The 16,883-nt window shown below is 52.3% G+C and overlaps 1 protein-coding gene across 1 annotated transcript; it reads left to right on the top strand.

Annotated features, from left to right (window-relative positions):
• The first annotated feature begins 462 nt into the window (after positions 1-462).
• Mcm2 (minichromosome maintenance complex component 2) lies at positions 463-16,575 on the top strand. Its single transcript, XM_051154892.1, has 16 exons — positions 463-592; positions 1,585-1,817; positions 6,506-6,681; positions 6,821-7,081; positions 8,032-8,251; positions 8,346-8,553; positions 10,923-11,057; positions 11,683-11,874; positions 12,481-12,574; positions 12,991-13,241; positions 13,342-13,468; positions 13,863-13,975; positions 14,832-15,083; positions 15,753-15,935; positions 16,087-16,242; positions 16,458-16,575. The coding sequence occupies exons 1-16, from the start codon at positions 587-589 to the stop codon at positions 16,566-16,568; spliced, it is 2,718 nt and encodes a 905-aa protein (XP_051010849.1). The 5' UTR covers positions 463-586; the 3' UTR covers positions 16,569-16,575.
• Positions 16,576-16,883: the final 308 nt, after the last annotated feature.

Genomic DNA, 16,883 nt, shown 5'->3' with positions numbered 1-16,883 from the left:
GGCATTAAATAAAAGTAGTTCCTGAACCCTTCAGCCCGCACGCTATTGCTCCACGCGCCACGTCCGTCCTTCCCTCCTGTAAAGCCCTCCCCGTACCTTTGCCACCCGGGCCAAGTTCGACTCCCACTTTGATAAAAGTGCACAGAAGCCTGGGTGCTTGAAGGATTGAACCTCAGAGCTTTGGGAGAGGTTGATACCAAGTCAGGAAGAAGTCAGAAAACAGACTCAGTTGCATCAAGTGGCCATACCGACACCAAGGTCACACAGAAGGCTCGACTGGTCCTCAGAGCCACCAGCAACACTGCTTCCAAGCCTTAGCGTGATAGACTCAGAAAAGTTACAGCCTTGGTATACAGGCGGTGTGGGCGCAGCCTTTTGAATGCTGTGGGCAGGTTTCCTGGAAGCGGGGCGGGGCCTCGAATAGTGTGGGCGTGGCCAACCGCTCTAGTCCTCCTCCCCGCCCGAGATTGACGCGTACGTCGTGACGTCTGCTTTCCCCGGGCGCTTCCCGGGAAAGGAGCGGGTCACGTGATCCGGTTTTCGCGCGAAAACCGGTGGCTGCTGGTGCGGTGGAACTGTCGCCGGGATGGCGGTGAGGAGCGGGCTGATTCCGGGCGGGCGGTGTTCAGCGATCTTGGTTTGCTTTGCTGGGTATTTCCCTCCACTGGCAGGCCTGAGTGCCTGGCTACCTGTTCCAGTCCGGCACGGGTCATCTCTGTGACCCTAGGCCCCAGGTCTCCACGCACTTTTTATAGTGAGGGGGCAGGAAATGGAATCCAGAACCTCGTGCACGTAGGGAGAGCGCGCTACCACGTAGCTGCATGCACCAGACCCTCCTGAGAAAGTTTTACAGCCGGACAGTGTGGCGCACGCCTTTAATTCCAGCACGGGGGACGTAGAGGCAGGCGGATCTATGAGTTCGAGGTCAGCCTGAGCTACAGAGTGAGTTCCAGGACGGCCAGTGTATTGGAAAGAAAGAGAAAGAGGCTTACTAAATAACCCAGGCTAGTTTTGAACTCACTCTGTCGTGTGAGTTAACCTTGAACTTGGCGATCTTCAGGCCTCAACCTCTGTGTATTCCGGATTACATGCCTGTGCCATCAAAGCCCGGTTTCTTTACTGTTAGTTTTAGCGTTCTCATCGCTCTCATTAAAGGTTAAAGCTGTTCGTTACACCATTCAGTTCTAGAATAGTGTTCCTTGGTGAGTCCGTTCCCCCCCCCCCCCCAGACAGGGTTTCTCTGTGTAGCCTTGGCTGTTTGCTTTGTAGATCAGGCTCACAGCGATCCGCCTGCTGAGATTAAAGGTGTGCCCCACCACGCCTGGCTTCTTGATGAGTCTTAATACTCATGTCTTGTTCCAGCACCCAGCATATTGTCGGGGCTGGGGTCTGTGGGATGTGTAAATAGATGACAGAGGGCTTAAAGGAAACTGCATAGCCCCTTGTGGTTTTTCACCTGGTATGTGAGGAGAGGGCTCAAAGGCTTCCATGTCCTTGAGAACAATGCCTGGTAGACGGGAAGGCCCCATGGTAAACAGTCAGCCTGTGTGTCCCTCTGGTGTCTGATGGCAGCCTCTCTTGCAGGAATCTTCTGAGTCTTTCTCTGCAGCGTCTAGCCCTGCCCGGCAGCGGCGACGAGTCAGCGACCCTCTCACCTCCAGCCCAGGCCGCAGCTCCAGACGTGTTGATGCCCTGACCTCCAGCCCTGGCAGAGACCTGCCCCCATTTGAGGATGAGTCTGAGGGGCTGCTGGGCACCGAGGGCCCCGTTGAGGAAGAAGAGGATGGAGAGGAACTCATCGGTGACGGCATGGAGAGGTATTTTAAGTCTGGGCTGTGGTTAGGTGCTTAGCAGGACCCTTGTGTCTGGTGGCCCAGCCTTGGGGACCCATGAGTGTATGAACCTGGTGACTTTAAATGTGGCTTGGTTGGGGGCAGGGCGGGTGTTCACCAGCCACTATGAAGATCCATTTAGCTCACTGTGTACAGCTCAGACTAGACCCGAAGGCCCAGGCAGACCCCTGCTCAGAAGAGGGGGACCCCAGAGTCTGATCTGAAGAACCCTGGGCGAGGGGAGGTGCCAGCTCAGAAAGATGGGTTCAGTCAGCAAACTTGCACCCGGCCTGCATCAGGCTTGGGGTCAGAAATGTGCCGGGTTTGAGAGCAGATACACAGAAGGTAACTGAGGATGAGCAGGGGGGAGGCTTTGCTGGTAGGTAGATCCATACTTCAGCCTTACAGCAATTGCAGCTGTGGTCTGGTACCAGTTACGTGAGCACCTAGGAGCCTCGTGGCACCCTCCTTTTGTTCATAAGGGATATTTGTGGGGTGTGAGCCATCTCAGGGACTGCCAAGGACTTTGTGCACTACTCAGTTCTTGGCTTTAAACACTGCTGGGCTAGGTATGTAGTGTGAGTCTGGGTATGGGAGGAGTTGGTACAGATCATCCTAGACTCAGGGTCAAGGGCTTTTCTGAGAGCTGCTCACCTGAGGCCCCTCCTATGCTGCCTCCTTCTCTGTCTGTGGGGTGTGTGTGTGTGTGTGTGTGTGTGTGTGTGTGTGTGTGTGTGTTTCTCTCAGAGAAACAGACAGGGTTCTTCTCTGTAGCTATGGCTGTCTTAGACTTGCTTTGTAGACCAGGCTGGCCTCGAACTCACAGAGATCAACCTTCCTCCGCCTCCCCAGTGCTGGGATTGCAGGCGTGCGCCACCACTGCCTGACTCCTTCTCTGTCTTGACTCTGTAGATCAGGCTGGATTCAAACTCCCAGAGATCCTCCTGCTGGGATCCTCCTCCTGAGTGTTGGGATTAAGGGTGTGCACCACCACTGCCGCCTGGCTTTTATACCTCTTGTTTAAAGTGAGAGAACCTTGGGGATGCCTGAGGACTTTCTGACTTAGGGTTTGTGTGGAGAAAGGATAATTTATATATTATAAGCCTTATCCTTAAAGAGTACAGCACAGGGACATTCAGTGCAAGCTTTCTGAGCATTTCTGTCACCCCACTGCGGTCCCTCCTGTCTGTTGGTCATAGCTCCCCGCCCCACCACTGGCTACCAACTATCTACTCTGCATCTCCTCAGCCCTCCCAGCCCTGATCTTTTACCAGAACTGGAATTATACGGTGTTTTGTCTTTTTGTGCCACCATTTCACTCTGCACATTGTTTTCAAAGTTCAGTTTTTAATGTATTGATTGTTTTTACCACATGCATGCTTATTCCTGCAGAGACCAGAAGAGGGCGTCAGACCCCCTAAAACTGGAGGTAACATAGTTGTGTTTTTGTTTTGTATTTCGAGACAGGGTCTCTCTGAGTAGGTTTGACTGTCCTGGATTCCCTTTGTAGACCAGGCTGGCCTTGAACTCACAGTGATCTGCCTGCATCTGCCTCCCAAGTGCTGGGATTAAAGGCATGCACCACCACTGCCCGACTAGTTAACATGGTTGTGAGCTGCCGTTGGGTGCTGAGAACTGAACACAGGTCCTCTGCAAGAGCAGCCAGTACTCTTAAACACTGAGCCATCTCTTCAGCCCCTCTTTTTTTTTTTTTTTTTTTTTTTTTTTTTTTTTAATTTCATTACATTATTCATTGTGTGTTTGTGTATGGCTGCTCCTGTCATGGCATGTGTGTGGAGGCCAGAGGACAAGTTGCTGGAGTTGGCTTTTTTCTTTTCACTATTGGGTCTGGGGTTGAATTCAGATCCGGTTTGGTGTCAGGCCTTTAGCCATTGAGCCGTCCTGTCTGTCCAGATGTGTCTTTTCAAGCACAAACCTTTTTAATTTGCTGAGGTCTAGATTGCTTGGTTTGTTTGTCTTGCTCTAGACTGATTAGAATCTCACCGAGTGTTTCCGGTGACTGGAGTCCTTTAAGGGTCAGGATGTATTTTTCTCAGAAACCACTAAATTCTGGACTTTTACCTGATTTGGTGTTGTGAACTTGTTTTGACCAGAGAAAGTGGTAGCCTTACCAGTTACCCAGAAGAAGAGAGAACTGTTTCCCTGGGAGGTGCCAGCTCCTGGGTCACACTGAGGAAAGAGCTTTAGCCATTGGACTGCATTTGCCTCTTGGTGCTGCTGCTATAAAATTGCCCCCTCAAAGAGGAGGCGGCCCTGAGATGCAGGGACTCTGTCAGGGACTCAGCACCATAGGGAAGCTGTGCCTGGCTCTCTGTTAGTATTTCCTTTCAAGTACCTAACAAGTGGTTGAGCCAGTGGCTGTGAGCTTTCCAGGAAGCCAGTGTGGCAGGGGAAGGTGTAGCCCCTGCACTCGCTGGGGTCTGCTCTCTCACGCCTTTCTGGTGTCAAGGTCTTGGATTCCTCTCATTCCATTTTCGTTTTCCTTTCTTTTTTTTTTTTTTTTTTCAATTTCTTTCTTACTTTGTGTATATTGGTATGCACATATATGTATGTATGTAGATATAACGTGTGCACATTATGTGCATGTATATCTGTCTGTGAGGGTGTCAGATCCCCTAGAACTGTAGTTACAAGTAGTTGTGAGCTGCCATGTGGGTGCTGGGAATTGAACCCCGGCTCTCTGGAAGAGCAGCCAGTGCTCTTAACCACTGAGCCATCTCTCCAGCCCCCTAATTCCTTGTTTTCTTATTGGAAGTTAGCAGCTCTCTTTAGAGCCCCGTTCCCTAACCCCTCCCTTTAAAAATAATTGTGTATAGTTGAGGGTCTGCATTTCTGCCCGTGCTGGCTGCAGAGGCCAGAAGCTGTCAGATCCCCTGCCTGAAGCTGGAGTTACAGGTTGGTTTATGAGCTGCCTGACATGAGTGCTGGGAACCCAGGTCCTCCTGAGCCCTCTATCCAGCCCAGCCCCCTCAGTTGTAGATACACAACAAAATGTCTTCACTGTCTTTAGTGTGCGACTCCATGGCATTCATACGCATTATTGTGTGGCCATCACCACTGGCCATCTCCAGAACCTTTTTATCGTCTCAAAGCTGAATTTCTTTTCCGCATAAGCACTGACTCCCCTTCCATCATTTGGCTGTCATTCTCTGGAATCTGACCTCTGTGGGTCATGTGGTACAGCTCAAATCCATTGGTGTGATATCAAGACTCATCCATGCTGTGGCACCTGTCAGAGACTCTTGTCTGTTTTTTGTGTGTTGTTTGCTTGTTTGGCTGCTTGTTTGGTTTGGTTTTTCAAGACAGGGTTTCTCTGTGTAGCTTTGGCTATCCTGAACTCACTTTGTAGACCAGGCTGGCTTTGAACTTATGGAGATCCTCTTGCTTCTGCCTCTCTTGAGAGCTGAGATTATAGGTGTGTGCCACTGTGCCTGGCTCCTGTCTGTTTTAGGTTAAGTGATGACTTACTGTGTGGGCAGGTGTATCCAGTGGTCACCCTGGGATTTTATCCCTAACTCCTTTATTAGAATTCTATTCTATTTTTTCTGACTCTTAAAAGTAATTGTTGATTTTCTTCTGAATATCCTTAGTAGTAATTTTAATTTTAACTTAATTCTTCTCACCCATGTGTCTTCTCCTACCCTGTTCTCATACTGGTATTGATTTTTAAGGTTTAGTTCTCACTATGTAGCCTTGACTGGCCTCAGACTCTCAGATCTGCCTGACTACCTGCCTCCTGGGTCCTGGGAGTGAGGTGCACACTACTACACCTGACAAAGATGACTTCTTTAAAAATATTTTTTTTTCAACTTAAAAAGTTATTTTATGTTTGTGGGTGTATCTGGGTATGTGCGTATGAAAGTACGGGTGCCAGTTTGGATGCTGGGAATCCACCTCTGTCCTCTGCAAGAGCTGTTTCTGAGCTAGGCACAGTGACAGGCATCTTTAATCCCAGTGTGCTCGAGAGAGACGGCAGGAAGGCCTGGTCTACAGAGTGATTCCAAGACTCTCATGGCTACACAGGGAGACCCTGTCTGGGGGGAGGAGGGGAAGGACAGTCTGTGTTCTTAACCACTGAGCTATCTCTAGCCCCATATGTGTTCCAGCTGTTGAGAGCAGGCTTGGCTAGCCAGTCAGTACCTTCTGTTTCCACTGAGGTGATAAGAACTCTAGAGATTTCCCCACATTTGTTATCCAAAGAGCATATTCTGTTGCATATTACGTTTTCCTAGTTTCTGTCCTGTGTCTTGAGTCCCCAGTTTCTTCCTGGCTGTGGCAGTTACATGCTTTCTAGTTTTCTGATGAAAATGGTGCCAATTGGAGATTGTAAAATGACATCATTACCAGGTTGGCTCGTGCCTTTGCAAAGGGACTGCTTAGCAATGGCCTTGTCCATCATATACCACCAGTAGGTGGCGCTGTGGTGTGGTACTTGCTCTCCTGACCAGACTCACATGGCTGTGCACCTCATGCACACAGATGGACCCCCTTTCCATCCTGGGGGCTTGTGTCTCCTTGAGTTCCTAAAATGTCCTTTAAACTCTCAGCTTTCTGTTTACAGCTGTCCAGCTGGGGCCTTGTAAACCTGAGGAGCAGATCTTATTTCTAGGTGGGCAGTTTCGGACTCCTTGTCACTTGTTGGCCTCTTGCAGAGACTACCGTCCCATTCCTGAACTTGACGTCTACGAGGCAGAGGGACTGGCCCTGGATGATGAGGATGTGGAGGAGCTGACGGCCAGTCAGAGGGAGGCAGCCGAGCGGGCCATGAGGCAGCGGGACCGGGAGGCTGGCAGAGGCCTGGGCCGCATGCGCCGGGGGCTGCTGTATGGTATGTGTGGTGGGCGTCCCAAAGGGGCCACTTGGACCTCCAGAGCCTGGGGAAGTGGGGAAGGCATGGGTGGCAGGCAAGTGTTCTGCCGAGGCTGCGGGAGAGGCTTCCTCACAGGGGGGGTGCCTTGCTATCCAAGACAGCGACGAGGAAGATGAGGAGCGGCCTGCCCGTAAGCGCCGCCAGGTAGAGCGTGCCACAGAGGATGGCGAAGAAGACGAGGAGATGATCGAGAGCATTGAGAACCTGGAGGACCTCAAGGGCCACTCCGTGCGTGAGTGGGTGAGCATGGCGGGGCCCAGGCTGGAGATCCACCACCGCTTCAAGAACTTCCTGCGCACCCACGTGGACAGCCATGGCCACAATGTCTTCAAGGAGCGCATCAGTGATATGTGCAAAGGTAATGGTCCTGGTAGGCCGGGGTGGAGCACAGGGGTTCAGCACTTGTCTTGGCTCAGGTCCTGGTTCAGTCTTAGCACTGAGCCGTGGAGGCTGCTCCTGCTGGGTCTGCTGTACCACACTAAACACATAACGAACAGGAGCATTTGGGGACACGGACTGAACCTGAGGCATCCTCTCAGAGGAACCCAAGGTCTCCTACATCTGCAGCAGAGTTGGACTGTTTGGGGACGTGCTTAAAATGTATTACTACCCTGCGGTGTTTTGTTTGTTTGTTTGTTTGTTTTTATAGAATTAGGTTGAGCCCCAGGGTCTAGCACATACATTCGGAAGTAAGTACTCTGCCACTGAGTCTCTCCCCAACCTGTGTGTTACAATTTTGACCCAAAAGTGGTAGCCTTTCTATGTGACAGTATTGGCTTTAAAGCTTGGGGCTGTGGTAGCCCTTCCAATACTGTCTGCAGTTCTTTTGTAGGCTTTTTTCCCTATGACACTGTGGCACTCCACTTTGTAGCCTGAGGGCTCTGTTCCTCTTTTTTTTTTCTTTTTTTTTTTTAATATTTATTATTATGTGTATAGTGTTCTACCTGCATGTACACTTGCATGCCAGAAGAGGGCACCAGATCTCATTATAGATGGTTGTGAGCCACCATGTGGTTGCTAGGAATTGAACTCAGGACCTCTGGAAGAGTGATCAGTGCTCTTAACCTCTGAGCCACCTTTCCAGCCTTGGCTCTGTTCCTCCTAGTGACATGCTGGTTGCGTGCTGGTAATATTACCACTTGGACTTCTGTTGCATAGCCACAGATAGTGGGCCTCGGGTGCAAGCTGGGGGTTCTGGCCCACTCAGGTTTGGTTTGGGTAGAGAACCTTTGGCTAGCAGGGTTCTAAGATGTTAGCCACCTCTGTGGCACCTGGCTATGTCATTGGCCCACCCACCATCCTCTTTAGAGAACCGTGAGAGCTTGGTGGTGAATTATGAAGACCTGGCAGCCCGGGAACATGTGCTGGCATACTTCCTGCCTGAGGCACCGGCTGAGCTGCTGCAGATCTTTGATGAAGCTGCCCTGGAGGTGGTGCTGGCCATGTACCCTAAATACGACCGCATCACCAACCACATTCATGTGCGGATCTCCCACCTGCCTCTGGTGGAGGAGCTGCGTTCACTGAGGTGAGCATGGGGGGAGAGAGAGCGGTCCTCATGCAGAGAGTGGGGCGGGAGGGACCCTGTGGGCTCTGATGTGCTTGCGACCTCCCACACCCAGGCAGCTGCACCTGAACCAGCTGATCCGTACCAGCGGCGTGGTGACCAGCTGCACCGGAGTCCTGCCCCAGCTCAGCATGGTCAAGTATAACTGCAGCAAGTGCAACTTTATACTGGGGCCTTTCTGCCAGTCTCAAAACCAGGAAGTGAAGCCTGGCTCCTGCCCTGAGTGCCAGTCAACTGGGCCCTTTGAGATCAACATGGAGGAGGTGAGTAACCCAGACCTGTCTACGCTGTCCTTAGTATGCAAAGCCTAACCCATGTCCAGGGCCACAAGGGCTTAAGGCGGTTGGACATGGCCGAATGAACCAGATTGGCCCCGTGGCTTTAGGAGTTCAGTATATTTGAAACTGGGTGATCCTATTTGGCGAGTGCACATTTGTGGTCTCTAAAGATACGGACAAACAGGGCCCAATAGACAATAGAGCGTCTACTTGCCCATCACGTGGGCATCTGGACCATCCGTTGACTTGTTGACAGGGCCTGACTGGCTCCTGGTGCCTTTTGTGGGTGTCTCCAGGGTTATAACCACCTTGGATCCTGCAGGGCCCTGCTTGGGGAGACTCCTGTACCTCTGGACTCTGAGGTCCTGGGAACGGCATGTGCATCTTTGTTCTTGTCTTCACCTGCAGCTGGCTCCCCCTTTCTGCCCAGTGTAGTGGATGTAAACATGTTTTTGTTTGGGTGGGGAGGAAGGTATAAACATTAAAGAACTCCAAATAAAGTGGGTTTGAAAAAGTTCAAAGTCTACAACCAGGCTCCAGGAAATCTTAGCACTCTTAGCTGTGGATAGTTCTAAGCTGTCTAGTTTGGAGCTGCCTGACCAGGAAGTTGCCTGTGACAGTGTTCACGCCCAGGTCTGCTTTACCTGGGTGACCCAGCTCCAAGGCTGCACTTAGCTGTGCCTCCCTCCATCCTTCGCAGCCCCCCAACCCTACAGCCGTGTCACAAGCTTGGACTCTGCCCCCAGGACACTGAGCTGTATGTACTATGGGGGGATTAGCAAGTGGAGTCAAGTGTATGCAGGCCTTGCTGGCTACCCAGAGTGACTTGGGTCTTAGTCTTGAGTACATTCTGGGAGGCAGCATCTATAGTTCTCTCCTCGTGGAAAAAAGGGGTGTCTGAAGGTTTTGCTGTGTGGTCACCCACGCAGCAGTGTCCTGAAGATCAGGAAAACATATAGATGTGATTGTATGTTTCTGAGACAAGGGCTTACTATGTAGCCCTGGATGGCCCCAAATTTATGACATCCACCTAACTTTGTTGAATTACATTTTTTTCTACACCCTCTACAGCTCTCAAATAATGAAACAAAAACCTGTTAAATTTATTGATAAGCTTTAATTAAAGTCTGGGCATATTTTCATCTATTCTAACCTGACTATGCTAGCCTGGCCTACTTCTCAGCCGTGTGTCCTGTTTCCTCACCACTCCTGCCTCCATCTTTGTCCTCATGGCCAGCTACCTTCCCGCATCCATTCCCCTCAAATCCCTATCTACTTGGGACTCCCAGACAGGGAGCGGAAGTCCCGCCTACTGTCTTCTTTACCCAGTCGTAGACTCTTCAGCTTCTTTATTAACCAGTTAGAGATAATTTGGGAGCAATTTTTACACAACACTGAGACAGGAGATTCCTCAATAGCATTGACAGTGCCAGAATCTGTTAGCATTTAGCTCATTGCTGTTTGGTTGGGTGATTAACAGTCAGATATACAGAGACACACCATAATACAATGGGAATGAAGGTCGCCTCTACGTAGCACCATGATCTGACACTGTGCTAAAAGCCACTATGTCTTGTGGGTCAGTCAGCTCTGGGTTCCTATAACTACACCCTCTGGTTTGGTTACAGGGTGACTTCCAGTTTGGTTTTAGAGTCGAGTTTGAGGTCAGTTGACCCCATGGCTTAGAGGCTGTGTTGCAGTGATGGTGGGTGGTACAGCAAGCTGTTAACATCACATCAGACACAAAAGAGAACAAGAGACTAGCCAATATCCTTTCAAGGGCATACCTCTGTGACCTAAGGCCTCCCACAAGGCTCCATCGTCTCTCACACGTGGACTGAAGAGACAGTGCCTTCTGTGAATAGGCCATAGGCGCCACTGGCAGCCCACACTGTAACATGGTGTCTCTTTTCTGAACAGTAAATAAACTAGTGGGATGCTGCGGCACATGGCCCAGCTCCACCCTGTGGTCCTGCTTTGCTGTTCGTGGGTGCTGCTGTTGCTGCCTCATACACAGGGCCCAGCTTGATCCTCACAAGGTCATCCTTAAAGTTCCGCATCCTCTTCTGCCAAGGATCACACTACTTACGATTGGCTAGGGTGTGGACATGGGTGAATCCAGGCTCTAGGGTGTAGAATAGAGGCTGGGGCCCAGGAGGAGGAAGACACTGCCCAGGGATGGTGGCAGGTGAAGAGACTTGCTGGGCCCCGGTTGGCCTGCCCTTTGGTCTCTGTGGGTCTCTCGGCCTACTTACCCTTTGGGGACTGCAGTGAGGTCAGAGCATGCAGGAGAGCTGTGCTTTGAGGAGAACAGTCAGCCGGGTAGGAACCGCGGTCCTCTTTGTCCCCTGCAGACTATCTATCAGAACTACCAGCGCATCCGCATCCAGGAGAGTCCCGGCAAGGTGGCAGCCGGCCGGCTGCCCCGCTCCAAGGACGCCATTCTCCTTGCTGACCTGGTGGACAGCTGCAAGCCAGGAGACGAGATAGTGAGTGAATGCCAGGACCTGGTGGGATCTTCTGTGGCCAGTGGGCGTGGGTTCCATGTCCATGGGGGAGCTCAGCCAGCACCAGCTCCTCGGTCAGGAGGAGAGCTTTCTTCTTCCTGCTGGTTGAATGTCGGGCGTGACTCGGTTTTGCTGTGACAGTAGAGGAGGAGAGGTTTATCTTGGGTCAGTGTCAGAGGTTTAGTCCATGGTCTTTGGGCCTGTGGCTGTGGATGCAGCTGCACAGTGCATTATGGCAAGAATGTGAGTTGGGCAGGAAGTGTGGCTGCTCTCCTCACAGAGCCCAAAAAGCAGAGAGCTGGGAGCAGGGAGGTGTGTCAGGGTCGGATGTCCCCTCCCAAGGGCACACCCTTAATTTAATGACCTCATTAACGCTTTGCAGTTAGGTCAGGTCTTCAGTGCATATCCCTTCTCTCCCCTCCCCCCTGCCCCCACAGCATGTAAAAGCACAGCGGGACAAAGCTCGTGTTTTTTGCGCTTGCTGGTTTGCTCATCTTATCTGTAGCATAGGGAGCTTGGGGTGGAGGAGAAAGCAAGATGGATGTGGGCCTCACCTTGGCTCAGGCCCCCAGGTTGCACCCTATGACATGTGACCACTCCCTCCCAGGAGCTTACTGGCATTTACCACAACAACTATGACGGCTCCCTCAACACCGCCAATGGCTTTCCAGTCTTTGCCACTGTCATCTTGGCCAACCATGTGGCCAAGAAGGACAACAAAGTTGCTGTGGGCGAGCTAACTGATGAGGACGTGAAGATGATTACCAGCCTGTCCAAGGATCAGCAGATCGGAGAGAAGGTAGGTGGCTGGGCGAGGCTACACCGGGAATCTTTAGGCTGGTTCTCATCGTGTGGGCCTTAGTGGCAGCAGGCTCTACTCCCTCCAGGGAGATCGTAAGCTGGTATCGGGGACAGCAGCCCCAACTCTGTCTGGAGTCTGGAAGTCCAGGGTGAAGAGTCACCTGGGGCAAGGGGCTTCATGACATGACAGAAGATTCCATGCATCGGAAGGGCAGAGGCTCGGCTCCTGTTGACTAGAGCCCACTGCACACGCGCTGAGCCCTGCTGGCCTGATTACCTCTTAAAGATTCTTCTAATACAGATGCACTGGAAACTCAGTCTCCAGCGCGTGCTTCTGGGAATGCACTCTCAGGACTGCCCTCTGCCCCGGTGTTGTAGCCGTCAGTCATGGCCAGTCTTGCTGCTTTGAGCCTCTCAGACAAGTTTTAGTTGTGGCTATATATATGGTTTCTATACCAAGACCATGACCAAAAGCAGCTTGGGGAGGAAAGGGTCTGTTTGGCTTTTCGTGCTGTGGTGGTAGTCATTGAGAGAAACCAGGGCAGGGACTTAAATGGCCCACCTGCCTGCTAGGTTCCAGTCTATGGGTCTCTCTATTCCTCAGATCTTTGCCAGCATCGCACCCTCCATCTACGGGCATGAAGACATCAAGAGAGGCCTGGCTCTGGCTCTGTTCGGAGGGGAGCCCAAGAACCCAGGTGAGCCCCTCTTGCAGACTCTCCCTCAGTGGATTATAGAGTATTTGTTTTAAACATAAGACTTACTGTGCGGACCTGTAGTTAAAGTTACAGCCTGTAGTGAGCGTGGACTCTGCTCACCCTGGCCCACTCTGATGGGAGGTCTCTCCTGCTTGGCCGTGGTCTAGGGGCTGTGACCTCACCACCCTCTCAGGTGCACAGGGCATACTCAGGGTTTCATGATAAGTGCTGTTTGGTTTGTGTCCCAAAGCTCCATAGCATATTCCTCTGGACTCAGCTTACTAGGATCCTGGGGCTTGGGTACCGCCTGCTTTGCTGAGGAGCAGGTTTGAAATGGAGGGATCTGTCCTGTCCTTTGGCCCTCCTTCCTGCCTGCACACATGTCTTCAATCTCTCTCCGTTTCTGGCTCCTGCAGGTGGGAAACACAAGGTTCGAGGTGACATCAATGTGCTCTTGTGTGGGGATCCTGGCACAGCAAAGTCGCAGTTCCTCAAATACATCGAGAAAGTGTCTAGCCGTGCCATCTTCACCACTGGCCAGGGCGCGTCTGCCGTGGGCCTCACCGCGTACGTTCAGCGGCATCCTGTCAGCAGAGAGTGGACCTTAGAGGCCGGAGCCCTGGTTCTGGCCGACCGTGGCGTGTGTCTCATTGATGAGTTTGACAAGGTGGGGCTCTGGGCCAATAGGCTCTGGGGCTAAGCTCTTGATGGTGGGAAGGCTTTATTAGAGAGTGGTGAGGCCTCCTGTGATGCCCTGTCTTGTGCAGATGAATGACCAGGACAGGACCAGCATCCACGAGGCCATGGAACAGCAGAGCATCTCCATCTCCAAGGCCGGCATTGTCACCTCACTGCAGGCCCGCTGCACCGTCATCGCCGCTGCCAACCCCATAGGTATGCCTGCTGTAGGATGCAGAGTACAGGCCTGAGGGTAGCAGCAGACACAGCCCCCATCCCACATGTCCTACCAGATGGGGACAGGAGGGCTTGGGAACTCGGGGTACCATCTCTTCCTTATACCATCTTTGGGTGCTTTGATCCTTTGTCAGATGGGTCTGAGGCTACACCTAGGCCCAGCCAATAGCACCCAGGAGCCCACTCACCTTCCTCTGGTCAGTATGCGGCTTGGCTTTGGAGCAGCTCTGGTTCTAACGGAATCGGGCATAGTGTCTCCAATCCCTTACTCTTTTCCCCACCTCTGCCCTGGGAGGCACCCTGGTTCTGGAGAAGCTTCCAAAGCTTGGAGCAGTGGATGAGTGACCTGAGACCTTGCCTCCTCATCTCTCAGGGGGCCGCTACGACCCTTCACTGACCTTCTCAGAGAATGTAGACCTCACAGAGCCCATCATATCCCGCTTTGATGTCCTGTGCGTGGTGAGAGACACTGTTGACCCAGTTCAGGTACATCCCCATATATCCCTCGTGACACCTGTAGGTTCTGGGCCATTTCCTGAAGCTTGGGCTGTGCGGTGTGCTGGGTGGACATGGAGTTGGCACTGTGTGGACATGGCCTCATATCCAAGTGTCATCCTGACCTCTTTTGGCTTCCCCGGCCCCTCCCTGGCTGCCTACCTAATCTGGTCACAGACTGTACCGTATCCTGTATCTCTTCCTCTAGCTCTGCCCTCTGACCCCAGGGACTGCTGTTGTCTAGGCTGGTCACTTATTTGCCTGCCAGTTAGAAGAGTAATTTGCATGGCCACCTGTTCTTCACGGTGACCCACAGAAGCTCTGCTTTGTGCCCTGCATGTGTTCCACATCCACCCTCCCTGCACCTGCTGAGCAGGGGGTAGCTGCCCCACACTGCCCCAGCCAGCTCTGCAGCTGCTACCTTCGTATTAATGAACCCATGTGCCTGCTGTCCCTCACAGAGCTTTAAATGTGCTCCTTCCCCTGAAGGCCCCTCCCCCACACCAGATGCCTCTTAGCTTAACCCTGTGCTGAGAGGCTTCTTGGCCACTGGATTCTCCTTGGTTCCATTACCCTGTTTTTTCCCTTAGCTTGTTACTTTTCCATTACTTTTTTGTTTTTGCTTGGCTTTAGTTTTCAAGTCCTGTCTCAGCTCCTGGGTGAATGGGATTGTGCTCCAGGCACAAGTGTTTTTTGTCCCCACTAAGCCTATCAATGCCCTCCGTGCCCATGAGCCTGGCTAGCCTCAGTCAAGTGTGACAGTCATTTCATTCCATGATGTGTAGCTTTTCCTGTCTTTCTGTCCCCACCCTTATGGCACCCCTCACCCCTTGTCTCAATGTCTTAGGATGAGATGCTGGCCCGTTTTGTGGTTGGCAGCCATGTCAGACACCACCCCAGCAACAAGAAGGACGAAGGGCTGACCAACGGTGGCACCACGGAGCCAGCCCTGCCCAACACATACGGCGTGGAGCCCCTGCCTCAGGAGGTCCTGAAGAAGTATGTCATCTATGCCAAAGAGAGGGTCCACCCAAAGCTCAACCAGATGGACCAGGACAAAGTGGCCAGGATGTACAGCGACCTGAGGAAGGAGTCCATGGTGAGCTAGGAGGGCACAGGCACAGGGTCGGGTGAGAACAGGCAGTATTAAGGAAGAACCCCTGGGGCTTGGCGCTGCTCTGTGGTGGTGAGTGCCTGCTTTGTGTGGACAGCACACCGGTTCTATCCCCAGCACTGGAAAAAGAAAGAGGCCTCCCATATCTTAACCATTGGGTTACAGATGAACTTTAGCTGTGTGCAAGAGGGTCATAGTCTGATTGCGAAGCTCTGTATTAACATAAACCTTGGCCAAATCAACATGAGTCTGAGCTGGTTTGGGTTCCCAGTATTGGTACCAAGGCCACTGGCTATCACCGGAGCTAACCAAGAAACGAGCTAGAGTTTTTGTTCGAGGGTTTTGTTTTTGCCTTTTCCATGTAAACCTCCCATCTTCAGCACGTTCAGCTTGGCTTCTCTCTCATTGTTCTGGGTCATGTAATGCTCCGTGTAAGCTGGATGCAGGTGTCACAGACCAGGGGGATACACCTAGCTACGGTCAGAATAGGCAGTGTGCTAGTGGCGGCCACACCAGCCTGTTTTTGCACCTGGCATTGGAGCTGAGTTCAGCTGTGCTTGCTGCTCCACTAGGCACCTTGGCTCTAGCTGCCTGTTTGCCTCTGGTCCCTCCTGTCCCTCTCCTCCTGAGGAAGGCCCCAATTGTTCTCTGCAGGCAACGGGCAGCATCCCCATCACAGTGCGCCACATCGAGTCCATGATCCGCATGGCCGAGGCCCATGCGCGCATGCACCTGCGAGACTATGTCATGGAAGATGATGTCAACATGGCCATCCGCGTGATGCTGGAGAGCTTCATTGATACCCAGAAGTTCAGCGTCATGCGTGGCATGCGCAAGGTGGGTGGCTGAGGCCTGTTTTAGAGACTAGAAGACTCTAGCCTGGGCCTAGATATGGAAGGGGGCCCCTGCCCTGGTGGCTCAAGCCATGAAAGTGGCCTGACATGACTGGCAAATGAGCTGGCTTCTGACCTCTGACCTCTCCCTGCAGACTTTTGCCCGGTACCTCTCATTCCGGCGAGATAACAATGAGCTACTGCTCTTCATACTGAAGCAGTTGGTGGCTGAGCAGGTGACGTATCAACGAAACCGCTTTGGGGCCCAGCAGGACACCATTGAAATACCTGAGAAGGACCTGGTGGACAAGGTATTCAAGAACAGGGCGGGGCGGGGCTTGTTGCTCTGGGGAGCTTGTGCCAATCTTTGGTGTGCATCAGGTAATAGCTAAATCAGCTAGAGATAAGCACACGGAGATGGGTCCCAGCAACCTAGTCCGCATACCTCCGGTTTGGAGCTCAGTCCTTTCAGAGACGAGGGCTAACCCTAACCCTGCTAATGGCTCTGATGTCCTTCCTCCTCCAGGCCAGGCAGATCAATATCCACAACCTCTCCGCCTTCTACGACAGCGAACTCTTCAGGATCAACAAATTCAGCCGTGACCTGAAACGCAAGATGGTTCTGCAGCAGTTCTGAGACCGGACCCCTGTGTCTAGCCAAGGCTCAGTCACCACTCTGCAGACAACAGCCCACTTCTGCCAGGGGCTCCCTGTGGGGGTAGGATGGTAGCTTAATGCAGACCTTTACCCATGAACCCCTGGGCCCAGGCTATGGTGTGCCGTGGCTGTGTTTATTCTTCTGCTGGCCTCTAGAGCACTCTCCTTGGCCAGACCTCTGCCTGAGGCACACCAGCCTCTCAGAGTACCCCAGAGCTGGTGTTCAGGAGACTCGGGGTGTGTTCACGTGACAGACTTTACCAGAACTATTGCTATCTTGGCAGTTGGAGTTTTG

This window comes from Acomys russatus, chromosome 13 (assembly GCF_903995435.1).
Source record: "Acomys russatus chromosome 13, mAcoRus1.1, whole genome shotgun sequence".
Lineage (NCBI taxonomy): Eukaryota > Metazoa > Chordata > Mammalia > Rodentia > Muridae > Acomys > Acomys russatus.
This window is presented reverse-complemented; position numbering and strand designations above follow the sequence as displayed.

What these genes read in the sequence shown, in the direction of transcription:
- Mcm2 (XM_051154892.1), top strand. An exon ending in ATCAGCAGATCGGAGAGAAG is followed by an intron (nt 11,875 to 12,480) that starts GTAGGTGGCTGG and finishes TCTATTCCTCAG; the next exon opens with ATCTTTGCCAGCATCGCACC. An exon ending in ACACTGTTGACCCAGTTCAG is followed by an intron (nt 13,976 to 14,831) that starts GTACATCCCCAT and finishes TCAATGTCTTAG; the next exon opens with GATGAGATGCTGGCCCGTTT.